Source organism: Macaca thibetana, chromosome 3 (assembly GCF_024542745.1).
Source record: "Macaca thibetana thibetana isolate TM-01 chromosome 3, ASM2454274v1, whole genome shotgun sequence".
NCBI lineage: Eukaryota > Metazoa > Chordata > Mammalia > Primates > Cercopithecidae > Macaca > Macaca thibetana.
The window spans coordinates 92,878,200-92,904,989 of record NC_065580.1 but is presented as its reverse complement, the minus strand read 5'-3'; the positions used below and the strand labels follow the sequence as shown (position 1 = coordinate 92,904,989).

General features: G+C 43.1%; 2 protein-coding genes across 3 annotated transcripts in view; one reads left to right on the top strand and one right to left on the bottom strand.

Moving 5' to 3' along the window:
- The window catches only part of NUP42 (nucleoporin 42), a 1,164,542-nt gene that overhangs the window by 775,479 nt on the left and 362,273 nt on the right, over positions 1-26,790 (bottom strand). The window lies entirely within an intron of this gene.
- RAPGEF5 (Rap guanine nucleotide exchange factor 5) overlaps positions 2,962-26,790 on the top strand; it is a 242,543-nt gene continuing 218,714 nt past the window's right edge. The window contains exon 1 of one of the 2 annotated variants that reach the window (XM_050783124.1): positions 2,962-3,288. In XM_050783124.1, the coding sequence (XP_050639081.1) occupies positions 3,058-3,288 (231 nt within the window). In that variant the 5' untranslated portion in view covers positions 2,962-3,057. Of the gene's footprint in view, positions 3,289-3,528; positions 13,353-26,790 lie in introns of those variants that run through there. The other variant, XM_050783125.1, reaches the window with a different exon arrangement.

Below are 26,790 nucleotides of genomic sequence, written 5' to 3'. Positions count from 1 at the left end.
AGGAAAGAAGCCCTGTCCTTATGGCATACACATTTTAGTCATAGGGAGGCAGACAATAGGCAAAGTAAATAAGTAAAATATATGGAATATGGATGGTGGTAAGCTCTGTGGGGCGTTAGGAAGGGAATGAAGACAGGAATGGATAGGAAAGACTGCAATTTAAAATCACATGGTCATGGAAGGCCTCACTGAAATGGTGACATTTGAATTTAAAAACCGAAGACACTGAGAGAAATGTGGATTTCTAGAACTGCACTATCCAATATGGTAGCTACTAGCCATATGCTGCTATCTAAATTTTTATGAATTAAAATTAAACAAAGTTAAAAATTCAGTTCCTCAGTCACCCTAGCCATGTTTCAAGTGCTCAGCAGTCACATGTGGCTAGTAGCTGCAAAACAGGTAACAGAAAATGCACATTGCAGGAAGTTCTGTTGGACAGCATTGCAGAGGACTCTCATTCCAGACAGGGCACAGCGAGTGTAAAGGTTGCTTGATTTGAGTTAAACGGTGACACGGCTCTTCTGTGTACACATCCTACTATTCCCTGTTGTTTGCCTATTTTTATCCTGAGGCTAAATGGCATTTGTCATTTATCACCTTAACCTAAACCAGTTCTCCAAAGGCCCTTCTTGAGCTTTAGATGCTTGGTCCGTCCCATAGAATCTATGGAATGTTGGCTTTGCATTGAGCCACTGTGTGAAGGGGCGTGAAGACCAGGAACCTGGACCAGGAGACAGAAAATGTATTCTATTTTGGAGTAGAGTAGGTTCATGGTATGATTCAATGGTGTCATCAGGGGTGACAGGGCACAAACACCCACTAATCTGAATGTCCTGGAGGACTTCTAGTGGGCCAGGTGTTCACCCTTTAGTCATGGAGAAGTTGGAGGTATGGGGGTAAGTGGCACTCTGGGGCTCAAGATAATGACCAATTACCAACTGGAGCTGCAATATTTTAACACTGTAAAAACGGATAGAGTCTGACATGGTAACATACAAGTGCAATTTCAGCCTTGGATAAATGCATGTGATGGGTATTTGGAAACTGTAATGGACTATGGAGTCCTATTATAAAGTCCTTTCCAGTTAACACACACAGCTTAAGGTGACAGGGTTTAAGGCCTTCTGCAGTGTGTTACCATCATCCATTGTGGTATTTTCTCTTACTTCTTCATTATGTCATCTTTCCCTTCACTACCATGACATATTTTCAGTGCCCAGTGAGTTCTGTGTGATACCACCTTGGTGTTTTTCTCATGTCTTTCTTTCTTCTTTTCTTTTCTTCTCCCCTCCCCTCCCCTCCCCTCCCCTCTTTTCCTTTCCAAGAGTGAGTCTCGCTCTGTTGCCCAGGCTGGAGTTCAGTGGTGCAATCTCAGCTCACTGCAAGCTCTGCCTCCCGGGTTCATGCCATTCTCCTGCCTCAGCCTCCTGAGTAGCTGGGACTACAGGTGCCCGCCACCACACCCAGGTAATTTTTGTATTTTTAGGAGAGACAGGGTTTCACCATGTGAGCCGGGATGGTCTCGATCTCCTGACCTTGTGATCCACCCACCTTGGCCTCCCAAAGTGCTAGGATTACAGGCGTGAGCCACCACGCCCGGCCTCATGTCTTTCTTCCTTACTTGGACACTTACCCTCCCTTCTGCCTGGTTGAATCTTCCCCGCCCACCCTTAAGGTGCAGTTTAAACTTCCTTCCTTTTGTGGATTTAGCTTTGCCCATCCCAGGCCAGAAGCATTTCTCTCTCCTGTGGCCTGAAGTGGTCTTACCTACACTTACTTGGCAATTAGCAAGAGTACAAGTGCAATATCTTTGTTTTTCTGGATGTTTATCTACTCCTAGGTTAAATCTTACCTTCCTTAAGGGCAGAGGTCACAGTTCGTTCTTCCTTTTTTGTTACATGGCATGTTTTTATATATATTTGCCAAGCACCTACCATGTGAGTGGCTGAGGGCACAATGGTAAACCAACTCTGGGCCCTGACCTCCTACGATTCTTACTTGTCATTTTTTAAAAATGTGAATAAGCTTATTCAACTTTTGTAAGTCTTAGACAAAGATGGGGATCCCAGCACCCCACTGATGAGAAGTCAAAACCCTGGCTGGCCCTCGTTGAAGACAGATTGAGCTGGGATGTGAAGATTCCCACTCCCTGGCGTTTAAGGCACTGCTGGAATAGTTTCACTCTCAATGATCCAGAATTCCTGCCTCCTGGAAGGGTGTAAACAATGATTCACACCACGGCAGGCCTTTACAGTTCACCAAGCACATTCATCACAGCAGCGGGCTTTCAGGGAAGGTCAGGTTCTGACATGTTAACAGAGATTCACCTTCAGGTCACCAGACTTGCAGCTACTCTACTCAACACCGATCATAACCAACAAAAGTTGTCTCCCTTCGTCCTTTAGGGATGCGTGTGCCAAGAAGGGTCAGCGCAAAGCAGTTCTGCCTCATGGTGTTTGCCTTGTAGCGTGCCTATTTTGAAGTTCCTTGGCCAAAACAGTTCCTAGGAGTAAAGATTACGATGAGGGGCCAGGCTGTGCAAAAGGTGCGGGAGGGCGGACTCTTCAGCACGCTTGGTTGAGGTCCAAGTCAACCCCTGGCTGTTTGGAAAAGTGAAGCGAAGCAGGACTTTTCAGCCTAAGGGGTAGGGGGACAGGGGGAGAGGACAGAAGAGCGGGCTTGGCGGAGATTCTGGGAATTTCGCACCTGTGGATGAGCCGGTGCCCATGGTGCCGAGGAAGACTCCTGGGTCCCGAGTGGGAGATCCGAGGGGGCCAGGTCCCAGGCGGAGTTCTCAGGCGAAAGGGCGGGGAGGGGCGGGGCAGGGCCGGCGCACCTGGGCGGGGAGGGGCGGAGAGAGGAGGGGAGGGGAGGGGAGGTGCGCGGGGCTGAGCCTCGCGGGGGCCGCGGCGCGCGCCAATGGGCAGCGGCTGGCAGCGCGCCCCGCGCCCGAGCCGCAGTCGCGCCCTCTCGCTTCCTGGCGAAGGCGCGGACGGCGCGCGGAGGCGAGCGCGGTAGAGAGAGGAGCCCCCGGCGCCGCAGCGCCGTCAGGGCATGAGGATGGCAGTGGGCTCCGTCAAGATGCAGCCGCCGTGCGAGAGCCCGGCCCTAGCCGCCGCGGCGGCAGTGGTGGCGGCAGACGGCGCCCTGCGCCGCAGCCCCAGCGCCCGGGAGCCCGAGCGCGAGCAGCCGCCGGCGTCGCTGCGGCCGCGGCTGAGAGACCTGCCCGCGCTGCTGCGGAGCGGGCTCACGCTGCGGAGGAAGCGGAGCGCCGCTGGGGGCCGGGTGAGTGGCCCGGCCCTGGCCGACTGGGCACGGGCGGTGCGCACGTGGAGTCCGCGCCCACCCCCGGGCCGCTGATGGGGGCGTCTGGAAGTTGGGGAGGTGGCGGAAGGGACGCCTTTCTGCCGGACTCGGCTGAAGAGGGGCCCGGGACGGCGGGGTTTTGAGGTGCCACCCCTTGAGCGACGGTTTCCCCCGCCCCCCCCCACCCCCGCAAGCTGCACCTGACTTAACCCCAGGGCCCCCGGATTCAGGCTGTGGGGCTGGGCATCGGCGGAAGAAGAGCTGTTTGCCTCTTCTCTGAAGCGAAGCTGCAGGTGTCCAGCATCCAACAGCCAGCCAGCCCTGTCCCAAACGCAAGCTTCAGGCCCCACGAGCGGCATCCAGTTTGCAGGACGCATGCGACTGCGACATGTGTGCTTGTTTTGGAGGTCCCGTTGCAATCTCTGGGCATCGGGACTGGTTTTGGTGGCCTCCACCGCCGAGTGGGAGACCGAGGAGTCGGAAGCTCTTGGGTGAGCTTCTAGCTCCTGGGTTCCGGTGTCTCCACCACTTAATACTCCTGGACACCCTCTTGAGCAGGAGGGTGCACGCCCCCAAGAACCTTCAATATTGACTTCCTGATGGTGTGTTCAGATATGATTTCCTGGTGAAGGAGTGTCCCTCATTGGGTTCTAAGTGCATCTAATGACCCGAGCAGGTCAGGCATGTTTTGTATTTTTAAGAGAAGCAGGAAGGTCTGCTGATGGTCTCCTGGGATCTTTAAGAAGCCACCCAGGAGGCCCTGCCAGGGCCTCAGGACACAGACCAGACTTACTCAGATTTCCCTGCTCACCAGGGCTTGGCGGCACCTTTGGTGGCTTCTACTCATCTTTTAAAAATTTATTATTAAGTGGTCTTTAATGAGAAGCTGCCACAATGTAGCTTTCTTTCCTGTTAGGCTGTAGTTTTTAAAATGCAGTCTTGTCTGCCTTAAAACAAGCCATTACTGGGAGACTTCTAGCTCTTTCAGAGATGGGTTTGTGTAAACTTGAGAGCGAGGGATAACCGCTTGTTTTGATGCGCCCGCCTTTGGGTAGGGAAGGGTCTGAACTGATGTAGGTCTTCAGCTTCTCGAAGCCGCATCTCTCTTTTCCTAGGCATTTTCCACCTCAGGTGGAAAATGGTGCATCCCAGGTCCGTCTCAGAAGATGTTCTGAGGATTCTCTGGGTGTGATAGGGCATTTAGGAATTGCCCACAAGTGCCCTTAACATGTGGCATTTAGGATTGCCTGCAAAGTAAGTGAGGAAATGTGTCCCCAGGATGTGGTGTTGAAATAAACAAGAACCGGAGTTATAGACTTTGCAGGAATCTAGGGAAAATCAGGTCAAATTGTGTTTCTATTATCCTTGACGGTTACTTTTTCATGGCACAGAATACTGAAGACATGAGGGCCGCCAGGCAATCTGCGACAAGAATTGCTGAGGGTTTCTGTATAAATAGATCTGTAGTATTCATTTGCGTTCATACTCATGTTTCTTGCTGCCTGGGATGATGTTGTATACCTGTCAATATACCTATTTAGTTTTATTTTTTGATTACTCTGAATGTGGTTACCTCAAATAATGTGTGTTTTATTAACCCTGTTTGATTCTAATACTGTATCACCTCTTTCTGGGACTTTCCAAACACATTTTGGAAGTGCATGACCAGTTTTTATTGAAGGAAGATTGATTGTCAATTTTTCCGATGTTGGAAACCCATACTTCTTTGACTGTTTATTTGACTATTTATTTCCCCTTTCTTCTGCCTCGGAACCACCTTTGTGATTTTGGAATCTTCCCTATCAGAGGAGTAGGAAGGGGGTTGAAAGAAGGAGAAAAACAAGTGAAATATGAACTTATCTTAGGCAGCTCAGGCTGTCATAACAAAATACCATAGACTGGGTGGCTTAAACAACACAAATTTATTTTCTCACAGTTCGGGATGCTGGGAAACCTGAGATCAATGTATAGGCTGATTTGGTTTTTGGTGAGGGCCCTCTTCCTGGCCTGCAGATGACCACTTTCTCGTATATCCTTGCATGGCCTTCCCTTGGTATATGCAGAGGAAAAGAGGCCTCCCTCTTCTCATAAGGCCACTAATCCCATCATGAGGGCCCCACCATCATGACTTAGTCTAACCCTAAATAATTCTCAAAGGCCTCATCTCCAAATAATGTTGCATTGGGGGTTAGGGCTTCAACATAAGAATTTTGTAGGGGGCATAAACATAACAGTCCAAAACACAAGGGGTTTGAAAGAAAGAGAGATACAAGTAGAATATGTACCAGACTGGTTAGTTGGTGACTTGTTAGCATCTGGGATTGTCTGGTTAACCACCTTGGATTGGGCAGTGATGCTAATGCAAACAAATCGTGGTTTGGATCTTTTTGTAGACCTTCAGCTTTGTGTCTCGTGGGCCATACCTCCAGACTGGAGCTGTGTGACTTCAGGGACAAGTTAACAGAAATTCATTACCACTAATAAAGACTCAGCTTTGTGCGTTACATAAGTTGGTTGAGTTTTCATCTATATTGACCAAGATCTGATTTAGGAATATGTGCGGTCCTTGTCCCTGCTGCCCCTGGGCTCCCACAAACCTGGACAGTCTGACATCAACTGACGTTAACAAAGCTCTTTGTGGGTTGTGTTGCTCAACAACCCAGGTGCATTGTAGGCTTTTTTTTTTTTTAAGACTGGATTTTGCTCTGTCACCTAGGCTGGAGTGCAGTGGTGTGATCACAGCTCACTGTACCCTCGACCTTCTGGGCTTATCTCAGCCTCCTGCTGGGATACAGGCACCCACCACCATGCCTGGCTAATTTTTTTTTCCTATTTCCTTTAGAGACTCCTTTAGAGTCTCACTATGTTGTAGGCTATCTCTTACTAGGAAAAATCAAACTGTCATTTGGTTAATATACCTGAGTTCCTTGGTTCCTCAGTTCAGTCACTTCTAGTTGTGTTGAATTCAGCATGCATACTGGTTAAGAATCTTTGCACTTCTTTGGGGCAAATGAGGGAAAGACTAAGTTGTACGTTGTGGGAGGGCCCTAACCACCTGCTAAAAATCAGAAGCAAGGTAATGCACAACCTGAGTTCCTGACAAAACCTTTAATTTTTTAAATTGTATAACAGAGATTATGAGAGAATGGTACAATGAACACCTATACTTCAACAGTTATTAGCGTTTTGCCAGTCTTGTTTCATTTATTTTCCTCCTTCATACACTTTTGTAGGGGCTAGTGTATTTTAAAACAAAATTCTATACATCATGTGGTCTTACTCACAAATTTTTCAGTTTACGGTCCTGATGAGGACATTAAAAACAACAGCAAAACTTTGCCTTTTTCGCACCTAAAATATTAATAATTTAAACATATAATTTCCATATTCAAATTTTCTCGAAGATGTCTTTTTACTTATGATTGTTGGAAATAGGAGCTAAACAAGGTCCACATATTGTATTTAGTTGTTAGGATTTTAAATCTATTTTATTTTATAGCAGCTTCCCCTCCCTTTCTTCATGCCATTAATTTGCAGAAGAGAGTGGTTCATCTGTGCAGTAGAACATCCTACTGTCTGGACTGATTGCTTGTGGTGGTGTTTAGCTTGTTCCTCTATTCTTTGTTTCCTGTGATCTGGCAGTTAGATATAGAGGTTTGACTAGATTCAGGTTCAAAGACAAGTAACCTTCATTGATGGTGCTGTGTAAAATCTGTTGCATCACATCATGAGACACATAATGTCTGGATATCTCTCTTTTTGAGACGGAAAGATTGATTAGTGAGTTTAGGTAGTGTCACTTAGCTGTCTGCCTTCTACTTAATGATTTTAGTATCACAGATGGTTGTAGCCTAGATCCTTTTCATTAGGGGTTGCAAAATGGTGATGATCTAAATCCATCATTCTTCTTGCATTTATTAATTGGAATTCTGTCTATAAAGAACTTTCTCTCATAAATTATTTAGGTCTCCTGAAATTCACAATGTGCAGGATAGACAGGGAAAAGTCTTAATTTTTTCCTTTTATCAACTATCAGAGTAATAATTTGGTGCTTTAACAACCTCCATTGAGAACCAGTGAGTTTTCCTTTTTTAAGTGTCATTAAGAACTTATGAATCTTAATGTATTTGTTTCTGTCACTTCAGTCAATAACTTTTTTGGTGCTTGGTTTGTCCTTGTCTCCTGTATACTTTTTAAATGGCCCGGTAAACTCAAATACCTTTCTTACTTTTCTGGCACAAGATATTCTAAGTGTATCTTGTCCATGCTCTGCTGCTCCAGACCTGACACCCTGAAATCAGCCATTTTCTCAAGGAGCATTGAATTTTTTTTTTTTTTAACTGACAATCGTTCATTTCCCCATCTTTTGCCTCTCTTAGTGGTTGCATTATTTTTCCCATGGTCTTAAGCCTACTACCTTATTTTTTGTTTCTTTTTAAATCATTCTCATCAGGTTGTTGCTAAGACTGATATTTTCCCCCTAATAAAATAAGTGATAACAGCTATTCCCTTTTTCTATATATACTGTCAAAATGCTGGGACTGACTTATTTTGGGCTTTGGCTGCTGTCATGTTTTCTGCAGCTTCTGCCACTGTCTTCAACGTCTTCGTATCTGTTTCATTTACAGCAGCCAGAATGATTCACCAATTGTGCCACATTACTCACCAAAGACCTTCAGTAATTCCCAGCTTTTGGATTGGTCATCAGAAGGGTCTAGTTCTCTTTAACCACCCTTCACTAGCCAGGGTTCTTATGGCCTGTGCTCTTCAAAATTGAGAAACTGGGAAGAACAGCTGGTAGCCCTCTGAATGAGGTTCTCTCTTTTTCTTTTATAATCTCTTTACCCAGATGATTCCCTCTCAAAAAGGAACAAAGTATCCCTTTCCCTTTGTCCAAGCTGGAGTGCTTTAGCTCTGACTCAATACCCTCCTCTGCTAGAAACTTGACTTTATTGATTGAGAAATACAAACCAATCCAAGTTATATACCAGTATGCCCAATGTATCGCCATTTTAGGCACCTATTTTACAGGCAAAACATGTGATTTATTCTTTGTATTTAAGTTGAAATCAATGGCTAACATCATAGCACTTAATTATGTACCATGCATATTTTGATATAAACTTCAACTCACACTACAAGCCTATGAGTTAGATGCTGCTATTTGCATTCTACAGATGAAGAAACTGAGACACATATGTAATTTGCCCAAGGTTACAGAGTGTGTACCAGAAGGGAGGTTTGCATCTAGGTATCCTGTTTCCATAGAGCCAAGTCCATGCTCCGAATTAACTTTAGTTTTCCTCAAGTGCATTGAGAGGGCAAAGGGTCTATTTACTGTAAACTGTGATAGCCTCATAGTACCTGCTGATATTATCTTACCACTCTGAGAGAGGTTAATAAATGCCATTAATAATGTCAGACTTTTAACTTTTATTTGAGCACACAGAAGTTTATTATTGACATATTGGGTTTAGGGGAAGTGGGGAGAAGCACTGTGGTTATAGGTGAAAGGTAACTAATATTTACTTAAATTAAAAGTAGCTCAAGGCCAGCCTGGGCAACAAAGCAAGACCGTGTATCTACAAAAAAAAAAAAAGTAAAAAACAAAACAGCATTCATGTGTCATAAGCAAAATCAGCCATGCTCACTTGATCAAGGTCAATCCAAAAACCTTGTGAATTCACCCAACTTACTTTGTTCTCATCTGCTTATGGCAGCCAGAAGATAAAGGCCTTTAAGAGAGCCATGCATGTGCCAGAAAGGGTGAGTCAGATCAGATATGAGGGACACATGCTGAACTTATTTGAGACATATTGACTTCGCTGCCTCTGCTTGCTGACAAACTACTATCCTGATCCTTGGTGTAAAACTATGTTAGCTATGGCTACAGATAAAATAAAGCTCTGTGGATGCCAACTTCAAAAATATTTATTTGGGAAGAAGGAAAAGAAACTGTAGATTCATTTAATTTCTTGTGAATTCTAGCAAAGGAACTGAATGGCAAGTTAATATTTTATATACTTATTTCTTCATTTCCCTCCCAACCCCCACACTTTGGTGACATAATTAGATCCCAGGAAAAGACACAGGCTGTGGCTTCAGAGTGGGTTTGAATCACAGTGCTATCACTTGATATCCTTGCATGAGTTATTCTCTGAGCTCTCTGAGCCTTAGTTTCTTCCTCTGTAATGACATACATAGTGGATCAGATTTTTCCAAGAATAGAGATAATATAAAGTGTTGAGTGCATTGGAACTTAAATAATTATGTCCCTGGCAGGATGCTTACTCTAGGCAAATGGACTTTCATGGACATTTATAGAAATCTAGACACAAACATTTTTGCTTTCGTATGCAATGTCGGATTCTATTTTTTAAAAGCACATGATATCCTAACATGTAGTGAGTATTTTAGATGATATCTAAATACTGGGACCATAACAAATAGGCTTCATTTCATACTTGCACTTTCTCTTAAATTGATGTGGCAGTAATTGGCAACTTGTATAGCTAACAATAGATGGAAAGGTAGGAAATAAGTCACTGGTAGTGACTTTGAGTACTTGTGATTTTTTTTGCCTCAATACTGCATAACAATCTTTGTTAGGAGCATAGATAATTCCAGTAATGATACATGATCTGGAAGTACTTTTTGAGAAATCATAAGATTTTATATAAAGGTAAAATAGTTAAAATCAAGCAGTTAATTTTTTGTGGCAAATCATTATTATGATAAATCATTCGTTAATGGAAAATCCGTAGATGCCACTGTGGCAGGTCTTCTTCAGATTGAAACCTCCATAGTCCCCTGAAGGAAGAGGTATGAGGAAATTACAATCCAGAGAGGTTAAAAGCCTTCCCGTGGCTAACCATCTAGGAAACAGCAGAGAAAGAATGCAGCCCAGGACTACCTGATTGCAAAGACTATATAGCCTGTCTGCAATATCATGTTGTCTAAAACTTTGAAAGGATAACAACATACGGTGTATTGAAACAAATTAGATGCGGGAAACATTTCAAGTCTTAGTGCAGAGTACAGCTCATTCTCTTTCCACTGTCTTCAGTAATGGCTTCCAGGATCAGTCATTTATTTATTTTTATTGATACATATTTTCAGGGTACATGTGACAATTTGATACATAAATATAATCAAGGGTAATTGGGATATTCATCACCTTAAATATTTATCTTTTCTTTAGGAACATTCAAATTATTCTCTTGAAGCTACTTTGAAATGAAATGCACAATAAATTAATGTTAAATTATAGTCACCCTATTTTTTTTTTTTTGATTGGAGTCTTACTCTGTCACCCTGGTTGGCATGTATTGGTGGGATCTCAGCTCACTGCAACCTCTACCTCTTGGGTTCAAGCGATTCTCCTGCCTCAGCCTCCTGAGTAGCTGGGATTACAGGCATCCACTACCATGCCTGGCTAATTTTTGTATTTTTAGTAGAGATGGGGTTTCACCACGCTGGCCAGGCTGGTGTTGAACTCCTGACCTCAAGTGGTCCGCCTGCCTCAGCCGCCCAAAGTGCTGGAATTACAGGTGTGAGCTACTGCTCTTGGCCCCTACTGATCTGTGGAACACTGGGTCTTATTACCTTTTTTTTTTTTTGAGGCAGAGTCTTGCTCTTTCACACAACGTGGAGTACAGTGGCACCATCTTGGCTAAGATCACCGAGTAAGAGAAGGAGCCAAATTTGAACCCAAGAAGTCTGACTCCATAGTATACAGTCTAACACTTCTTCTGCATCCTCTCTCTAAATAAGATAATTAATGTATGTTCTTGATTAGAGTCTCTTTTTTTCATTTTGACACTTTCAAAATTGAGATGTATCTTATGGTTGCTGTGATCATTTGAAGAAGTACTTACTGTTTTGTTCCCTATAAAGCTATTATTAAACCGATGGCATATCTTAAAATTATTGGTGTCCTTGAATAAAGGAACTATGGTAAACCATGTTTTTATTTTAAAAATATAGCTACATAGTTTATAGAAATATCATAGTAAATCACAGCTTTAACATGGTGTATACAAACAATACCAATATATTTATGAAGTGTGAAAAATGTAAATTAAGATTATATTAACAATCTATATGAACACATATTGCTTAGGTAATGATTTAAATGTCAGAAGAGAATAAATTTAATTTTTTTCCTACAAAAAGCATTAATAGCCTTAGAGTAATGTTGAAGGTGGAAGAAACCAAAATTCTAAGTGGGGGGCTGTTAAAATATATATGTATGTGTGTTTATGTGTGTGTCTGTGTGTGTGTATAAATAATTATCTGATTTCTTAGGAAAGCAAAATTTAAAAGTTAAACTTTCCATATACATTTCCTAAAACTGAGAACCATGAATATAACTAAATGACATTAGATTTAGACATGCCTTTTAGTCACTGTAATTTGTATAGTGAGTTGGCAGATCTTACCTTCTGTGACTCAGTTAATCTGTTTTTTATTCATCTGCTTTGCTCATGGGACATTGACTTCTTGCTTATTAAAATTCTTTTCATTTTGTACTGTTTGTGTTATCTGTAGAGAAAATATCATTCAAGATTTCTAACAAGACAAAACAAATCTTTACTAAAGTTACAATTCTGAAAACCAGGGTTTTCACATTCTAGTTGGTTGTCTTCCTGTATTTTTTCCCAACTGGTCTAGCAACTTAAACTCGGTCCGTTGGTGGTTTTGTTGTTCAGTTGAATTTGACCTTGTCAAATCATTTACCTGCAGCTGTTATGAGGTGTACATGCAAATACTTGTGATTGCCTAACACTTAGGACTTTGGTGCTGATGGTAAATTTATTTTACTCTCTTGTTACTGTTGAGGGAAGTGAACAGCTTACCACTTCTGCTTGCTCTGACACTCTAAATGTTGACTGTAATGAACAAACACTGCAAATGGTTGACTCATTATATTGTGCTGTGAATTTGTACATAGGTATGAAATCTTTGCAAAAAAATTTTTTTTAAGTTGAGAAGAAGATATAATAATAACTTTTGGAGATTAGGGGAAGTATCATGCCTCTTTCAATCTATTAAAATGCAATTTGGCTGTGGTGTAACAGAACATTTTTAAAAATGAATTTGCCACTTAAGGGCTGCGTGACCTGGAGTAAATCAGATAACCCCTGTGAGTCTGTGTCTCTAAAATGGAATACCAGTATTCTATCGTGGGAACCAATGGTGGGACAGGGAACCAGGTTTTATTTCTTGTTCTTTGTCTGGCCAAGGTCCAAGCAGTGTTCTGTGTTGAGATGACAACTCAACCAGTAGGACACTTTGGGGTGAATCTTAGACAAATGGAAAGATGGGTCTTTAATATTAACCACATCTCTTTAGTTGGAGAGGGAGAAGTTAATGCATTAGCAGAGGGAGCATTTGAAAATGGGAAAGGGATCTAATTAAATCAAGAATCTGTCATATCAAAGAAGTAAAAAGAACACATCTATAAATCTGTTTCTAGAAGATTAAATGGTTTGTTTGGCCATAAACAGAATTCTGGGAGAGGTGTCAGAAGAGTACTTAGTGGCAGCAACACTATGTGTCTGTCAGAGATCTTACCAGGTGGATTTCTCTTCTTTTGGATAATGTTTAAGCATTCAAATTTCCCACTGCTCTTGGCACATAGCTCTCTCTTAAAAAAAAAAAAAAAAAAAAAAAAAAAAAAAAAAAAACTGCCTAGACATATTGTAATCTACCTTGAATATCTCAAATGGAGCTAGAGCTTAGAAAAGCCCATCTGTATTTGCGTGTTCACTCTGTCGTGATTTATATAATGCTTTACCTTCACAAAGTGCTTTCACATGCATTCTTATTTTACTCTTTTCATAACTGGAATAAAGTCTTTTTTTTCTTTTATAGACTGAAAAGCAGGTTCCGAACTTTTCTATATGCTGCAGCCTCACCGTCCGTGAAGCACAGGCAGTGCCCACCTAGTTATGTAGAGGATGCTCAGTCAGCATGAGCTGCTGCTGTTGTCATTGCTCTCATCATCAGTGCCTGAAATTACAGATCTGAGGGATTCCAGGGTCAGTCTCTCTGAGGAGCTGAAAGAGATCTTCCTGGTTATATTGGTAGAAATTAAGTAAGAAAACTGAGGCTCCACAATTGGATCCTGCTGAAGGTCATCGTGAGGAAGTTGAGTCAGAAGCCCCTTAGTCTGGGCTTCTCAGTCCAGGGTCTCTGAGAGGTTAGCCTCAGGTCGCGGTGAAGGGTGGGACTAAAGCAGAGCTTCTCAAACTGGAGCCTGCATCAGAATCCCTGGAGGGCTTGTTAAAACACATATTCCAGGGCCTCGGCCTTAGAGACTTTGATTCAACAGCTCATGGACAGGGCCCAATCATCTGCATTTTTATCAAGTTTCAGGGTATGCTGTTGCTGCATCCACAGACTGCACTTCGTAGCACTGGACTAGAAGGCCTCAAAAGTTCGGTGACCTTCTTCAGAACATTGCCTAGGTCAGGAGTCTGCCTGGCTGTTTACCACCTCCATGATGAAGTCCAGACCCAAATAGAGGACTCTGACTACAAAAACTTTATTGAATGAATAATTTTGAAACTCCCCCTTGGTGGTTTCTACAGAATAACTAGCTGTTTAAAAAAAGAAAAAAGGGAGGAGGATTTGGAGCATCATCGCCCACGGCAGCTATGCTGGTTATTCTGTCCATCTTGAGTCCTCTTTGCCCTTCCCTGTTCTAGTCTGCACGGTGGAGGCTGCCTTTAAGGACATTCATCGTCAGGACTCTGTTGCCCTCTGGCTTAGGTTTGGGTTCAGTCAGTGGGAGGCCAGGAGGAGCAAGAGGCCATGAGTATCTATTCTTCTTGCTTGCTCTCTTTTTCTCTGTGGTGCTTGCAGTGTCTGTGACCACCTATAATGGCAGCTGCCCCTGGGCAGTCCCTCCTCAATTGTGTCAGCTCTCTGAGTACAGTACAGCTGTGTCTCCCCTTGGCCGCCAGGCCTTGGACTGTTCAAGGCTTGTCATGACTAGTCCCTTTGTGCTGTAGCATCTCCTCGGGCCTCTGAACTTTGCCCACACATCTTTGATAGGCTCTTTTCTAGACGACCCTTGATGGATGGAGGAGCCCAGGTAAGAGCCATGCTAGAAAATGTGACAGTGGGAGGTGTAGCCATGGTGAGAAGAAACCCATGAACAGAATGGACACTGGCAAGGATGATGGCAAGGCAGAGGATGATGGCAAGCCAATCGCTCTTTGGGTGGAGGATAGAGGGAGAGGCAAGGGAAGGCCTGGCCTTGAAAGTGCTGCTGGGCTTTGCCATAGAGGGTCCTGAGGAGTCCCTGGACCTCTGGTTAGAAGCTAGGACTACGTGAATGTGAATCAAGTGCTATTTCTGTGCATAAACCTGGGTGGCTAGGGTTTGGAATTGGAGAAGCTGTTATATGAGGAATTGGCATTCCTTCTCTGCAATTGCCTAGCAATGTTTTTACTGCCCTTGCTTTTTTCCCCCAGACACCCTCAGCATTGTCAGCTTATACACAGGAATTATAAAACCTTTATGTGGGACTTTGATCTTGCTAAATTTTGTCACCGTATATTGAACATGTTCTGAAATGCCTGCCAAAACTACATTCATGGAGTAACAAATGGTTTAATAGAATAATTACACCTTTGGTTCCTTTGCCCATAGGTTACAGCAATGGGCGTGTTGGTGAGATAAAACACATTTTTCGTGGTTTGGGGGGTCAACCAGATCATCTTCCACAGTAACCTCACCATGAAACAGGACTACCACACATATTCATACCAATTCTGTGTGTTTATTAGTTCTTTCATATTGAAATGTCATGCTAGGTTGAAACTATTTCAGAGCTTTTATAAATAATATCGGGGTGGTAAAGTTTGGGTACCAACATCTGAATACCTTGTCTTAATAAGTGAAATATGTAAAGACAAAACAAGCCCCCAGTCTCAAATTTTCTGTTGTTACAATTCTTTAGGTAGAAGAAGAGTTCTCTATGAGGAAAAATCAACCCTGGAATTTTTTCCCCCTCTTTCTGGGTAATGTGGTTTGGCTGTGTCCCTACCCAGATCTTGTCTTGAATTACCATGTGTTGTAGGAGGAACCTGGTGGGAGGTAACCAAATCATGGGGGCAGATCTTTCCTGTGCTGTTCTTGTGATAGTGAATAAGTCTCATGAGATCTGATGGTTTTAAAAAGAGGAGTTTCCCTGCAGAAGCTCTTCTCCCTTGTCTACCACTATGTGAGACGTGCATTTCACCTTCCTCCATAATTGTGAGGCTTCTCCAGCCACGTGGACTGTAAGTCCATTAAACTTCTTTCTTTTGTAAATTGCCCAGTCCAGGGTAGGTCTTTATCAGCAGCATGAAAACAAACTAATACAGTAAATTGGTACCAGGAGAGTGGGGCACTACTGAAAAGATACCTGAAAATGTGGAAGTGACTTTGGAACTGGGTAACAGGCAGAGGTTAGAACAGTTTGCAGGGCTCAGAAGAAGACAGGAAAATGTGGGAAAGTTTGGAACTTCCTAGAGACTTGTTGAATGGCTTTGTCTAAGATGCTTGTGATATGGATGATAAAGTCCAGGCTGACGTGGTCTCAGATGGAGATGAGGAATGTGTTGGGAACTGGAGCAAAGGTGACTCTTGTTATGTTTTAGCAAAGAGACTGGTGGCATTTTACCCCTGTCCTAGAGATTTGTGGAACTTGGAACTTGAGAGAGATGATTTAAGAGTATCTGGCAGACGAAATTTCTAAGCAGCAAAGCATTCAAGAGGTGACTTGGGTGGTGTTGAAGGCATTCAGTTTTATAAGTGAAGGGGAGCATAAAAGTTTGGAAAATTTGCAGCCTGACAATGTGATAGAAACGAAAATCCCATTTTCTAAGGAGAAATTCAAGCTAGCTGCAGAAATTTGCATAAGTAATGAGGAGCCTAATGTTAATCCCCAAGACAATGGGAAAAATGTCTCCAGGACACAGAAAAAGGTCCAGGGTGTCAGAGACCTTTGCTGCAGTCCCTCCCATCACAGGCCCAGAGGCCTAGGAGGAAACCATGGTTTCATGGGCTGGGCCCAGGGTCCATGTGCTGTTTGCAGCCTAGGGAACTTGGTGCCCTGTGTCCTAGCTGCTTCAGCCATGGCTGAAAGGGGCCAACATAGAGCTCAGGTTTTGGCTTCAGAGGGTGGAAGCTCCAAGCCTTGGCAGCTTCCACGTTGTGTTGAGTCTGTGAGTGCAGAGAAGTCAAGAATTGGGATTTGGGAGCCTCTGTCTAGATTTCAGAAGATGTATGGAAATGTCTGGATGCCCAGGCAGAGTTTTGCTGCAGGAGCAGGGCCCTCATGGAGAACCTCTGCTAGGGCAGTGTGGGAGGGAAATGTGGGGTGGGACCACCCAAACAGAGTCTCTTCTGGGGCACCACCTAGTGGAGCTGTGAGAAGAAGGCTGCTGTCCTCCAGACCCCAGAATGGCAGATCCACTGACAGCTTACACTGTGCCCCTGGAAAAGCCATAGACATTCAACACAGCCCGTGAAAGTAGCCAGGAGGGGAATATACCCTGCAAGCCACAGGGTTGTGGGAGCCCTATCTTGCATCAGCATGAACTGGATCTGAGACATGGAGTCAAAAGAGATTTTGGAGCTTTAAGATTTGACAGCCCTGCTGGATTTTGGACTTACACGGGGCCTGTAGCCCCTTTGTTTTGGCCAATTTCTCCCATTTGGAATGGCTGTATTTACTCAATGCCTGCACCCCTATTGTATTTAGGAAGTAACTAACTTGCTTTTGATTTTACAGGCTCATAGGCAGAAGGGACTTGCCTTGTCTCAAATGAGATTTTGGACTGTGGACTTTTGAGTTAATACTGAAATGAGCTAAGATTTTGGGGAACTATTGGAAAGGAAGGATTTGTTTTGAAATGTGAGGACATGAGATTTGGGAGGGACCGGGTGGAATGATATGGTTTGGCTGTGTCCCCACCCAAATCTCATCTTGAATTCTCATGTGTTGTGGGAGGTAATTGAATCATAGGGGCAGGTCTTTCCTGTGCTGTTCTCGTGATAGTGAATAAGTCTCATGAGATCTGATGGTTTTAAAAAGGGGAGTTTCCCTGCACAAGCTCTTTTCTCTTGTCTGCTGCCATGTGAGATGTGCCTTTTACCTTGGGCCATGATTGTGAGGCCTTCCCAGCCACATGGAACAAGTCCATTAAACCAATTTCTTTTGTAAATTGCCCAGTCCTGGGTATGTCTTTATCAGCAGTGTGAAAACGGAGTAATACACTGAGTTTCCTTATATTTTTATGTCAGAAAACATGGATATGTGAGGGAATCAAGGGATGACCTCATGCATCTGAGGCAATCATGATAAGTCACCTCGTGTTACTCAGTGTGGCACGAGTTCAAGTGTATGAATTCTTTGGTTTTGCTCCATTTTCTCTTCTTTCTGGTCACTTCTCCAATAAAGCTGTGTTGCTGGGTACCTAGAGAAGACAAGCAAATGGAAGCCCAGAGGACAGGAGCCCAAACCTTCCAGGAAGGAGGTAGAGCCTTCCTAGTTGAAGGCTTCCAGGAAGTGGCCATGCCTGTGCATCACCTCTTAGTGGGAACAGACCAGAGGGAAGAGGAGAGGGGTTCTAGTACAAATGACCCTGGTAAGAGAATCCAAGCCCTGGTCAGGGAACAAGGAGGAGCTCAGTGTGGAGGAGGGGCTGTGGGGGCTGGGGACCCCCGACACGCAGGAATCCCTTTTCCAGCCTCAGACCCTGGGCCAAGGATGGTTCCCGCCAATCCACTTTGTTTTCACCTCCAGATTAGAGCGAATGTTCTCCCTATCCCTCTAGCTGGGAAAGGAGTTTTTCCTGTTCAGAGACTCAGGTCCACTTTCTGTGCTTACCATCTCCTTCTCTGGTTTGGCCTTCAGAAGTCTCTGATCAGCCTTCTTCCTGGTTTGTGAAGATTCGTCTCCTTCCTTCCCCTTGGATGAGCTATCCATCTTTACTTTGGGTTAGGTTTCCTTTGGCTTTGTGGTTCCTGTTGTCTTGTTCTCCTCTCCTGAGCTTTTTTCCTGCAGGCTTCTCTGGTGGGCTGTTTTCCCAGCCTCTCTTCTCTGAATCAGCTCAGCCGCTTGTTTGTTGTCATTGTTTCCCAGCACAGCACTCCTGTTTCTTCATCCTGGCACCAAACCATCAGTTTGCCTGGCCCCAGCTGAGGGCTCCATTTAGAATAGGAGAGGGTGCTTGATGCCCTTTTCAGGAGTTTGGATGATTGAAGCACACCTCTGCATGTTAAAACCGTCAGAGAAGCCCTCGCCTCACCCAGTCTATGAGTTTTTTTTAGAATATTTAAGTTCTCACATTCCCCACTTAAGGGGAACTGTTGCAAAGGCTTGAGTAACCATCCACCTGGTCTGCTTTAGGGAGTGGAGAGTTACAAAAGTGTTGATTGCTGATTAGCATGACATTTTCAAAACTACCTGCTTTAAATAGTGACCTCTGGCTTGGTCAAAGGATACATACGAGAAGGTATTGCTCAGGTGAGAAGTGAAATTGTGAATGTCAAAACCAGTTTCATTTTGTAATGACTGTAATAAATGTAGAAGCTTCTACTTAAACAATTGTAATAGCTCTGGGAATATAAGGCTAAACACAAGACAAAGGAAAGTGGATTAATGATTTTAATTGTTGCATGTACTGCAGGCAGCACCTGTTCCTCACATCCCAGACTGCCATCTGATGCAGTCACCCTCTTTTGCCTTTCCTGGTATCTTTTCTTCCTTCTAAAATCTGTATCATGCACTTACTCTCTGATGTTTCCATCAGGATAGTCTAGGTTTTGCTGCAATAACAAAACCCCACCAAAATCTTTGTAGTTTTAACACAACAGTTTATTTGTTTCTTACTGAAACATTTTGCATCCGGGTGCTCTCCAGGGGAGCTATCTTCTGTGTGGCAGTGTTACCGGCTGTGAATCTGTACAGGTCTTCAGCAACCTCAATTTTTGCCTCCTCAGAAGAAAGAATTCAACTGAGGGGCATAGGCAGAGTGAGAGACTGAAGCCAGTTTTAGAGCAGGAGTGAAGGTTTATTGAACAGTTGCGTCCTTTTTCCCCTGATTCTCCCTCTGGGGTGGAGCGTCTGCAGTTGCTTGCCAGTACTTGGGAGGAGCCGCATGCACAGTGTGTTTACTGAAGTTGTATGCATGCTCACTTGAGGCGTTCTTCCCTTACCAGTCGAGTGTTCCCATAAGGTCATACACCAGTTAAACTCTATTGTTTTGCCTCTTAGTGTGCATGCTTGAGCCCACTCACCCAGCTCCTGAGATCTTATCTGGAAGCTGCTGATCACCAGCTTCATTTTTTTTCTATGAATTGGTAGGCCGCCTTTCCCTGATGCTGGCTCTGATCAATAATTACTTTAGAGAGACAGTTAACAAACGCCTGACCCTCACCTGATGGTCTTCTGACACTCCTGGTGGTGCGGGGTGCCTTTTCTGCCCTGCTCACGTCTGACTAGCTACTAACTGTAACAGCAGCTCTGCGTGTATGTTTCCCTATCACCTTCTTCCTCCACAATGAATGCAGCATGTGAAGAAATAATGGAGAATTGCACATGGGCTTTTAAATACTCTGGCCAAGGTGACTTTTGCTGATATTTCATTGGTCTCAGTCATTTCCGGGGCCACCAAAGTGTCATCTTCCCAGGAGTCTTGAAGGATAAAAGAAGCACAAATGTTAGGAATGTCTACTTCAGCCATTAGACATTGAGAATACACAGATGACTAAAGGAATTATCCCAGTCCTTAGCTACTCAGAGTCCAGTGGGGAAGGTAAACATGTTGATTGCATTATGATTTAGTTTTATAAAATTTTGCCAATTTCAAAATATGTAGTATAACTACAATGTTAGAACAGAAAATAACAGAAAATACTTTGGGGAGTGCCAGAGGTATAGAATCTACCTTTCTGAGTTTGGAATGAGAGCAAAACTTCAGTGTGGAGGTGATTTAAGAGCTGGGAGTTGTCTACCCACCAGGTTTAGAGCTACATTACCTTGGTAAGGTTGGTATCTGACTTATTTTATGTGCTGCATAACAGGTAAACTAATAATTTGGGTTGCAGCTCTAAGAATAGGCTTTACCTGGTCTTTGAGACCTCAAGGAATAAATGAAAGCAATCTGTCAGCAGTAGAATAGATCTGCTAGTTCAAATGAAATGCAGCAGGTAAGTATCCTTCTAATGAAGACTTGCTAAAAATACTTTTACTGAGCAATTATGCTACTGACAGTTCTTTGATCTCAAAGATTAAACTTGCTGCTACAGTATGAAAAGAACAAAGCCAAGTGCAAAATAACAATCAGGGTTAGTTATTAGGCAACAAAGGTTGCATATAGGTACTTTGATTTACCCAGAGATTTCGGACATATTTTACATTAGATGTAAATGTGAGTGGTGTGTTAACATTGCAAACAATGTGCTTTGTAAACAAAAGACAGCCTCTTCCTCAGATCTAAGAGCCATAGTATTGTCGTCTTGCTCTGCTGTACTTCCCACTGGCTTTGCCCATCATGCTGGACATGAAACCACCTTTGTAAAAATTATAACAAAAAATTATGACAGTGAAAGAGATCTTACCTAACCAACTCTGTCTTGTCTTTAACCTCCAGACTTCCCTTGGTCATTCCTGGCCATGGGCGAAGCTAACTTTGGGAGAAATTTAGTTTATAGTTTAAACGATGATAGCTCTTCCCCAAACTAAACTGCCTTTATAAAACTAATAGAAGACCACAAGTGTAGGATTATGAGGGGGTCCTGAATTCTGCTAAGATGTAGGTATAGTTAACTAATTATCAGCCGTTTTGGAGGTCACAAGATTTGCAACTTCCTCAATTACTCCCATAAATAACATTACTATTGTAGAACCTAAGATTGGCCTTTTAAGATGTCTTTTAAAACTTTTGCATTTCTGATGACTTGATGGCCCCACTTGGACCCACAGTGCTTGGCAACTGGTCCTGTTATCCCCAGCCAGAAGCGGAGTCAGCACTAGAGCACCATTTTCCACATCTCTATGACTACGATTGCATCCCCAACCAAACCAGCAGCACCCGTGCCCTAGCCCCTGCCCACCAAACTATCTTGTAAAAGTGTAGCCTTTAAATTTTCAGGGAGGCTGGTTTGAGTGATAATAAAATTCAAGTCTCCCATTTAGCCAGCTCGACAGGTATTATACTCTTTCTGTATTGCAGTTCCCCTGTCTTGACAATTCGGCTCTATCTGGGCAGCAGGCAAGATGAACACGTTGGACAGTGACACCACCTCAAGGCCTGTTCACTTGTTTTCTCAGTCTGAAGCCCTTTCTGCAGATATCCATTCACGTCTCTGCTCAAAGGTTATTTTCTCTGTGAGCCTGTTGTAGGACTCTTTCCTTAGTTCAGCTAAAGATGGGGTCCTTGTCACACAGCCACGAAAACTTAGGCTCACAGACAGTTTGAAAGGTGAAGAGGGCAGGGTTTATTGGGTGAAAATGGAAACAAGGATCCTCTGCAAAGCCAGAGTTCTGCTTGTGCACTTCCCACCTGGCAGACTGAATCCCAGGTTCCACCCAGGAAGAGGAGGGGCTGGGCTCCTCCCTGCTGTAAATGGCATGAACTTCTGTGGCTCCATGCCAGTGCACACTCCTGCCAGTGCACAGGCTGGTTGGAGTTTCTCTGGGGACCCCTTCCCAGCTGGCTGGCTGAAGACCCATTGGCCACTATACTTAAAATTGTAACATCAACCTCCTCTCCATGCTCTATTCCTCTACCACTGTCTTTATTTTGCTTAAGTTCAGTCATCTCCCAGTAAAGTATAGCCTGTTTGTGTACCACCAGAATAAAGGACTCTTCTTCATAATTAAGTAAATTTAATTTTATAAAAAAGCTTCCTACATTGCCCTTATTTGTAGTGTGCCTCACACGAGCATTTTGGAACCACTTCATGTAGTAGATACATGGTTTGGGGCAGAATAAAGGTGAGACTACATGTGGACATGATGTAACAGATGTAAGGTGGCAGTCACTGTCAGTTGACAAAAGCATTTCTTTAGAAAGATTGGTCTCTTTCTAAAGAGTGTGCAGAGTGGAGAAAGGAGAGGTTGAGGCAGGGAAGTCACTTAGGGATTGTTGCCCTGGTGATAGGGCTCGAGGGCCTGATCTAAGATGGAGGCATTGGGAATAAGAAGTCTGGGTGTTGCGAAGGAAGCGATGCTAGGATTCAGTAATTTGCTTTCTGTTTTTACAAAAAACTAAAAATCAACAAGAACACCAAAGAGGTTTCTGGTGTTGATCGGACTAGAAGTCTGTCAGAAACATGACCAGAGGTTGTCTTTTCTATACAGAAAGTCTTTTAGATTCCCAAGATTCTTATTTAAGAAATTATGAGTATGGTTGTTTGCATGTTTGTATGAAAAGTTGTTTCTGTTATGTAAGTTACCTTATGTGACAGAGAAGGAAAGGAGTTGCTTTTTAAATGACTAAATGGCAGTATTTGCCTCTAGGACAGTTTTGGAAGTTTCGTGTGTGTGTGTGTGTGTGTGTGTGTGTGTGTGTGTTTTGTTGTTGTTGTTGTTTTTGTTTTTATTTGTTTCTTGTTTTGGTTCAGGGAAGGAGAACTAGATGGCAGTCTGACCATTCTGTGTGTCCCCCCACCCCACAGTTGATATGGCTTTGTGGCCTCCAGGAAAATGGAAGTAGATGCCCCACCCGCCCCACCTTGTCCTCAGGCTGCATCTGCCCAGTGCCAGGTTTCCACCCTCATTGCCCAGTCAGCATGGTGCCAGTTGTCCTTGAGCCCAGCCTTGGGGTAGGTGTGGGAAGATGAGGTAGAAGATAGCTCTTGTGGGAAGAGAAGGAACTGACAGGATATAAAGGAGACAGTTTGCTTCCTTTATCTACCTCTGCCTGTCCCAGTTCTTAAATTTCTACGTGTGCAAAGTCCAGGGAATTGTGGCTTAAAGATACTTATAGCTGCTTGTCAAAGTAGACTCTGGTAGAAAACTGTGAACTTGTGTAGCTGATCACATGAAATCCACTTGCCTCATTGAAACTGAGAAGAATTATGAGCACCACTGTTTCTTGCTTTCATAAATTTTGCAAGTGCTCTTGATTCCCACCACGTAAGGTGAGGATTTGGCTCGTTTATAAACATGCATGCCCCGCCTATCCCCACCCATTGCCCCCTCTCAGGTAATTGACTTGCTGTTGGGACAGGATGCAGTGGAGGCTTTTATGTTCACATAACACTCTTCTGTGTAACTGGATTTGGGACTGAATCAGTCAGGGGTCCTAATTGCAAACAAGAGACCAACTCTGAAATTACTGGAAGGATGTTGCGATGCAGATTGGCTTGCAGAATTATTGGAAGGCTGGAGGCGTAGGCTTCAAATGGAGCAGGAACCAAGAGCATGCTTCAGAGAAGGACAGGAAGAATGTAGAGATAACGAATATAAAAGCTGGATCCAGCTAGCCAGGCTTTCCCTGACCCTCACCTCCTGAATGACTGGGGGCAAGTGACTTAACCTCTCTGTGTTTCCAAAGATAGTTATGAAAAATAAATGCATTAATATTTATAAAAAGTGCTTAGAATAGTGAGTGGAAAATAATAAGCAGTACATCAGTGGTTGGTAAATACATATTGCTAAGTGATCTTATATGTATACATATGTATGTTGGCAGTGCTGCTAAATAAATGCCAGGCTGCTGTTCAGGATGCAGGTGTTCCTTCTATGCCACAATCTCTTGTTTGCTTGCCTTAGCTTTTCCCTTATCAGAAATTGCCAGTCTTTGTTCAAGGACTTTGTTTCAGTTCTTCATGGTTCCCTCAGAAACATTGATTCCGGAACATGATTAACAACAGAGGATATGTAAAGGCCTCGTTGTCTACATTTTGGGCTTTAGTTTTACACTGCTGCCCTTAGGAACAGTGTATTCATTTTTTTTTCTGCCACCTTGTGTTTGTGTGTTTTTAATACTATGTTTTTATGATCATTTTTAACACTTCTCTCTTTCCTCCTGTTGTTTTGTTAAATGAGAAAAAGCCAAGATGGAAACTCTTGTAGTAGACAAACCCCTCTGTCAGGTCCACGACTAACCCAAATGTCATGCTCACGTTCAGGTTCAGGCCCATGCTGAGGTCCGTGGGGGGTGGGTGGATGGGCAATAGCTGAAAGAACACGCGGGGCACCATAAGCAGGTGAAATGTAGTTTTATTCAGCAGCTCTCTCATTAGCAGCTCTCTTAACACTGTCCGCTCTGTCTCGGCCGCTTGAGCCAGCCGCTGCCATGCACAACTGCACAGCCGACTCTCCTTTGCCTTCAGGGTCAGTAGCTTAACTCTTTCTCGGGGCATGAACACGAGCCATGTCAAGCCATGCCATGCCCTGGCTCCCCTCTGTCCGTCTGCAAGACGGACAGCTCTGGTACTCTCTCTTTCTCTGGGTGCCAGCACAAGAGCACCGATACAGCGCCAGCAGGGCAGTTATACCTTTTCCAAACAATAGTGGCTCCAAGACAAATACGAGCTTACACAAACAGGTTATATAACAAGTGGAAGTGTGTGCCTGTGCACCAATCCCACCAAGTCATGCAGGCCTGGATGTGTGCCTCGGCCTATTCCTTGACCAAAGCACATCCATATACCTTACCCTATCCTACCCCTATGAGGGTTTTTAGAGGACCCCCTCTTTTTAAAAATTGCAGCATTAATATTTAGAAATAAAAAAGAATGGGAGATTCCTGTAATAAATACTCTTTTCATTCTTCAAATTTGGCTCACAGAAAGCTATAGCTGTCCATTCTTTTGTTGAAATAATCTTTCCCTTCAGGTAAGATTGTTAAGACTGTTGGTTATTCTGGCAAACCCAGATCAGAGTCTGTTTGTAGGGAAGCTTTATTTAAAAAAATTAATGACTAAGTATATCCCATGCATTGAATATGCTGTTTTGGGTCCCAAGGTTGGTTAATGTTGCCCTCTCTTTCTCTTTCACCTCCTCCCCCTGACCCCCCACTATTTCTAGGTATATAGTCATGCAGTTCAACCTGATTTTAAATATGTAAATACTTAAGTATTTATCTACTGAAGATTTGAAGACTCAAATTAACTTTTGAAAAGTTTTTTTTCAGGACAGTTTAACATGAGAATTATAGAATCACCATAGTGAAATGTTAGCATTTAATATGAATATTTATCTGTATCACATAATGAGCTCAGAATTGATCTCACTTGGTAGGCAGAGTAAGAGGACGATTAAAAGCATTTTATTTTGGCTACGTACCTACACACATATGTTTGTGTGACCTGGGTAACCATATAAAATATACTCCTTAGAGTGGGTTGCAGTAAAAAAAAGTTTGAAAGCCAGTAATTTATGAAAACAGCCACAGGTTCTTCCAATTGTGTGTCAGTGTACCTTGTAGTGGGTTGCTCCCTCAGGCATAAAAGGGTGTGAGAAAGCCAGAGAGAAGGTGGCTAAAGATTTAATGTGCCAGCTGATGGTTAATAGGACTATGATTGTGAGAAGTGTTTGCCGTCCAGCTTGAGATACATAGGACTTAGGTGAGGACTATGTGAAAGAAATTGCCTCCCATGAGTCATGGAATTAATTTATAACTGGAACGCTTTCAAAAAAGTTTCCTGTGTCAAATCTTGTCCATAATAAGAAATGGGAACTAGTTGTTGAAAAACCTCTTGTTAGCATGGAATCTTTACTACAGAAATGTGGGTGAGAGTGGAGGGAGAAAGTGCTTTTCACGGAAAGAGGAACATCCTGTTCTCTGTAGGTGGAACGCTCCTCATTTTACCTTTGTATTTAGGGCTTTATTCATATGATGACTTTTTTTTACTGCATTTAAGTACATATATAAAAAGAAAACATGGGGATACAATTGTGCTAATTAATTCCTGGAGCTTCATTTGCTCATGATTACCTTTCTAACGTTGCCATTGAAAACCTGGCTGAAATGAAGAACATTTGACAGGGCATTAAATCTCCCCAGGGCACGGAGGCGCAGCAATTTACAGGCAAAGTTCAAGTGCCCTGGCAGAGAACCTGCAACCAGGAAGCTTTAGTTTTGTGTTTAATTTAGCTTTGGAGATTATCATTTGCAAGTAAATTTGTAATTTCAGAATCTGTCAAATATAGTTAAAATTTTTTTTTGCTTTTAATTGTCATAAAATACACATAAGATAAAATTTTTCATCATAACCATTTTTCACTGTACAGGTAAGTAGTGTTAAGTACATTCATGTTGTGCAACCAATCTCCAGAATCATGTGGTTTTCAAGCTGGAAGGATATAATGCTTTTACCCTAGAATTTTAACAATATTTTAATGTTCTAAGTTTTTCCATTACTTTCAACAAGTTTCCTCTAAGTCGTGATTCTTAGATTATGTAATAGAAATAGAAGGAAATCCCTGGTTACCTGCCTACTGCTGTCCCTGTTCTGAATGTACTC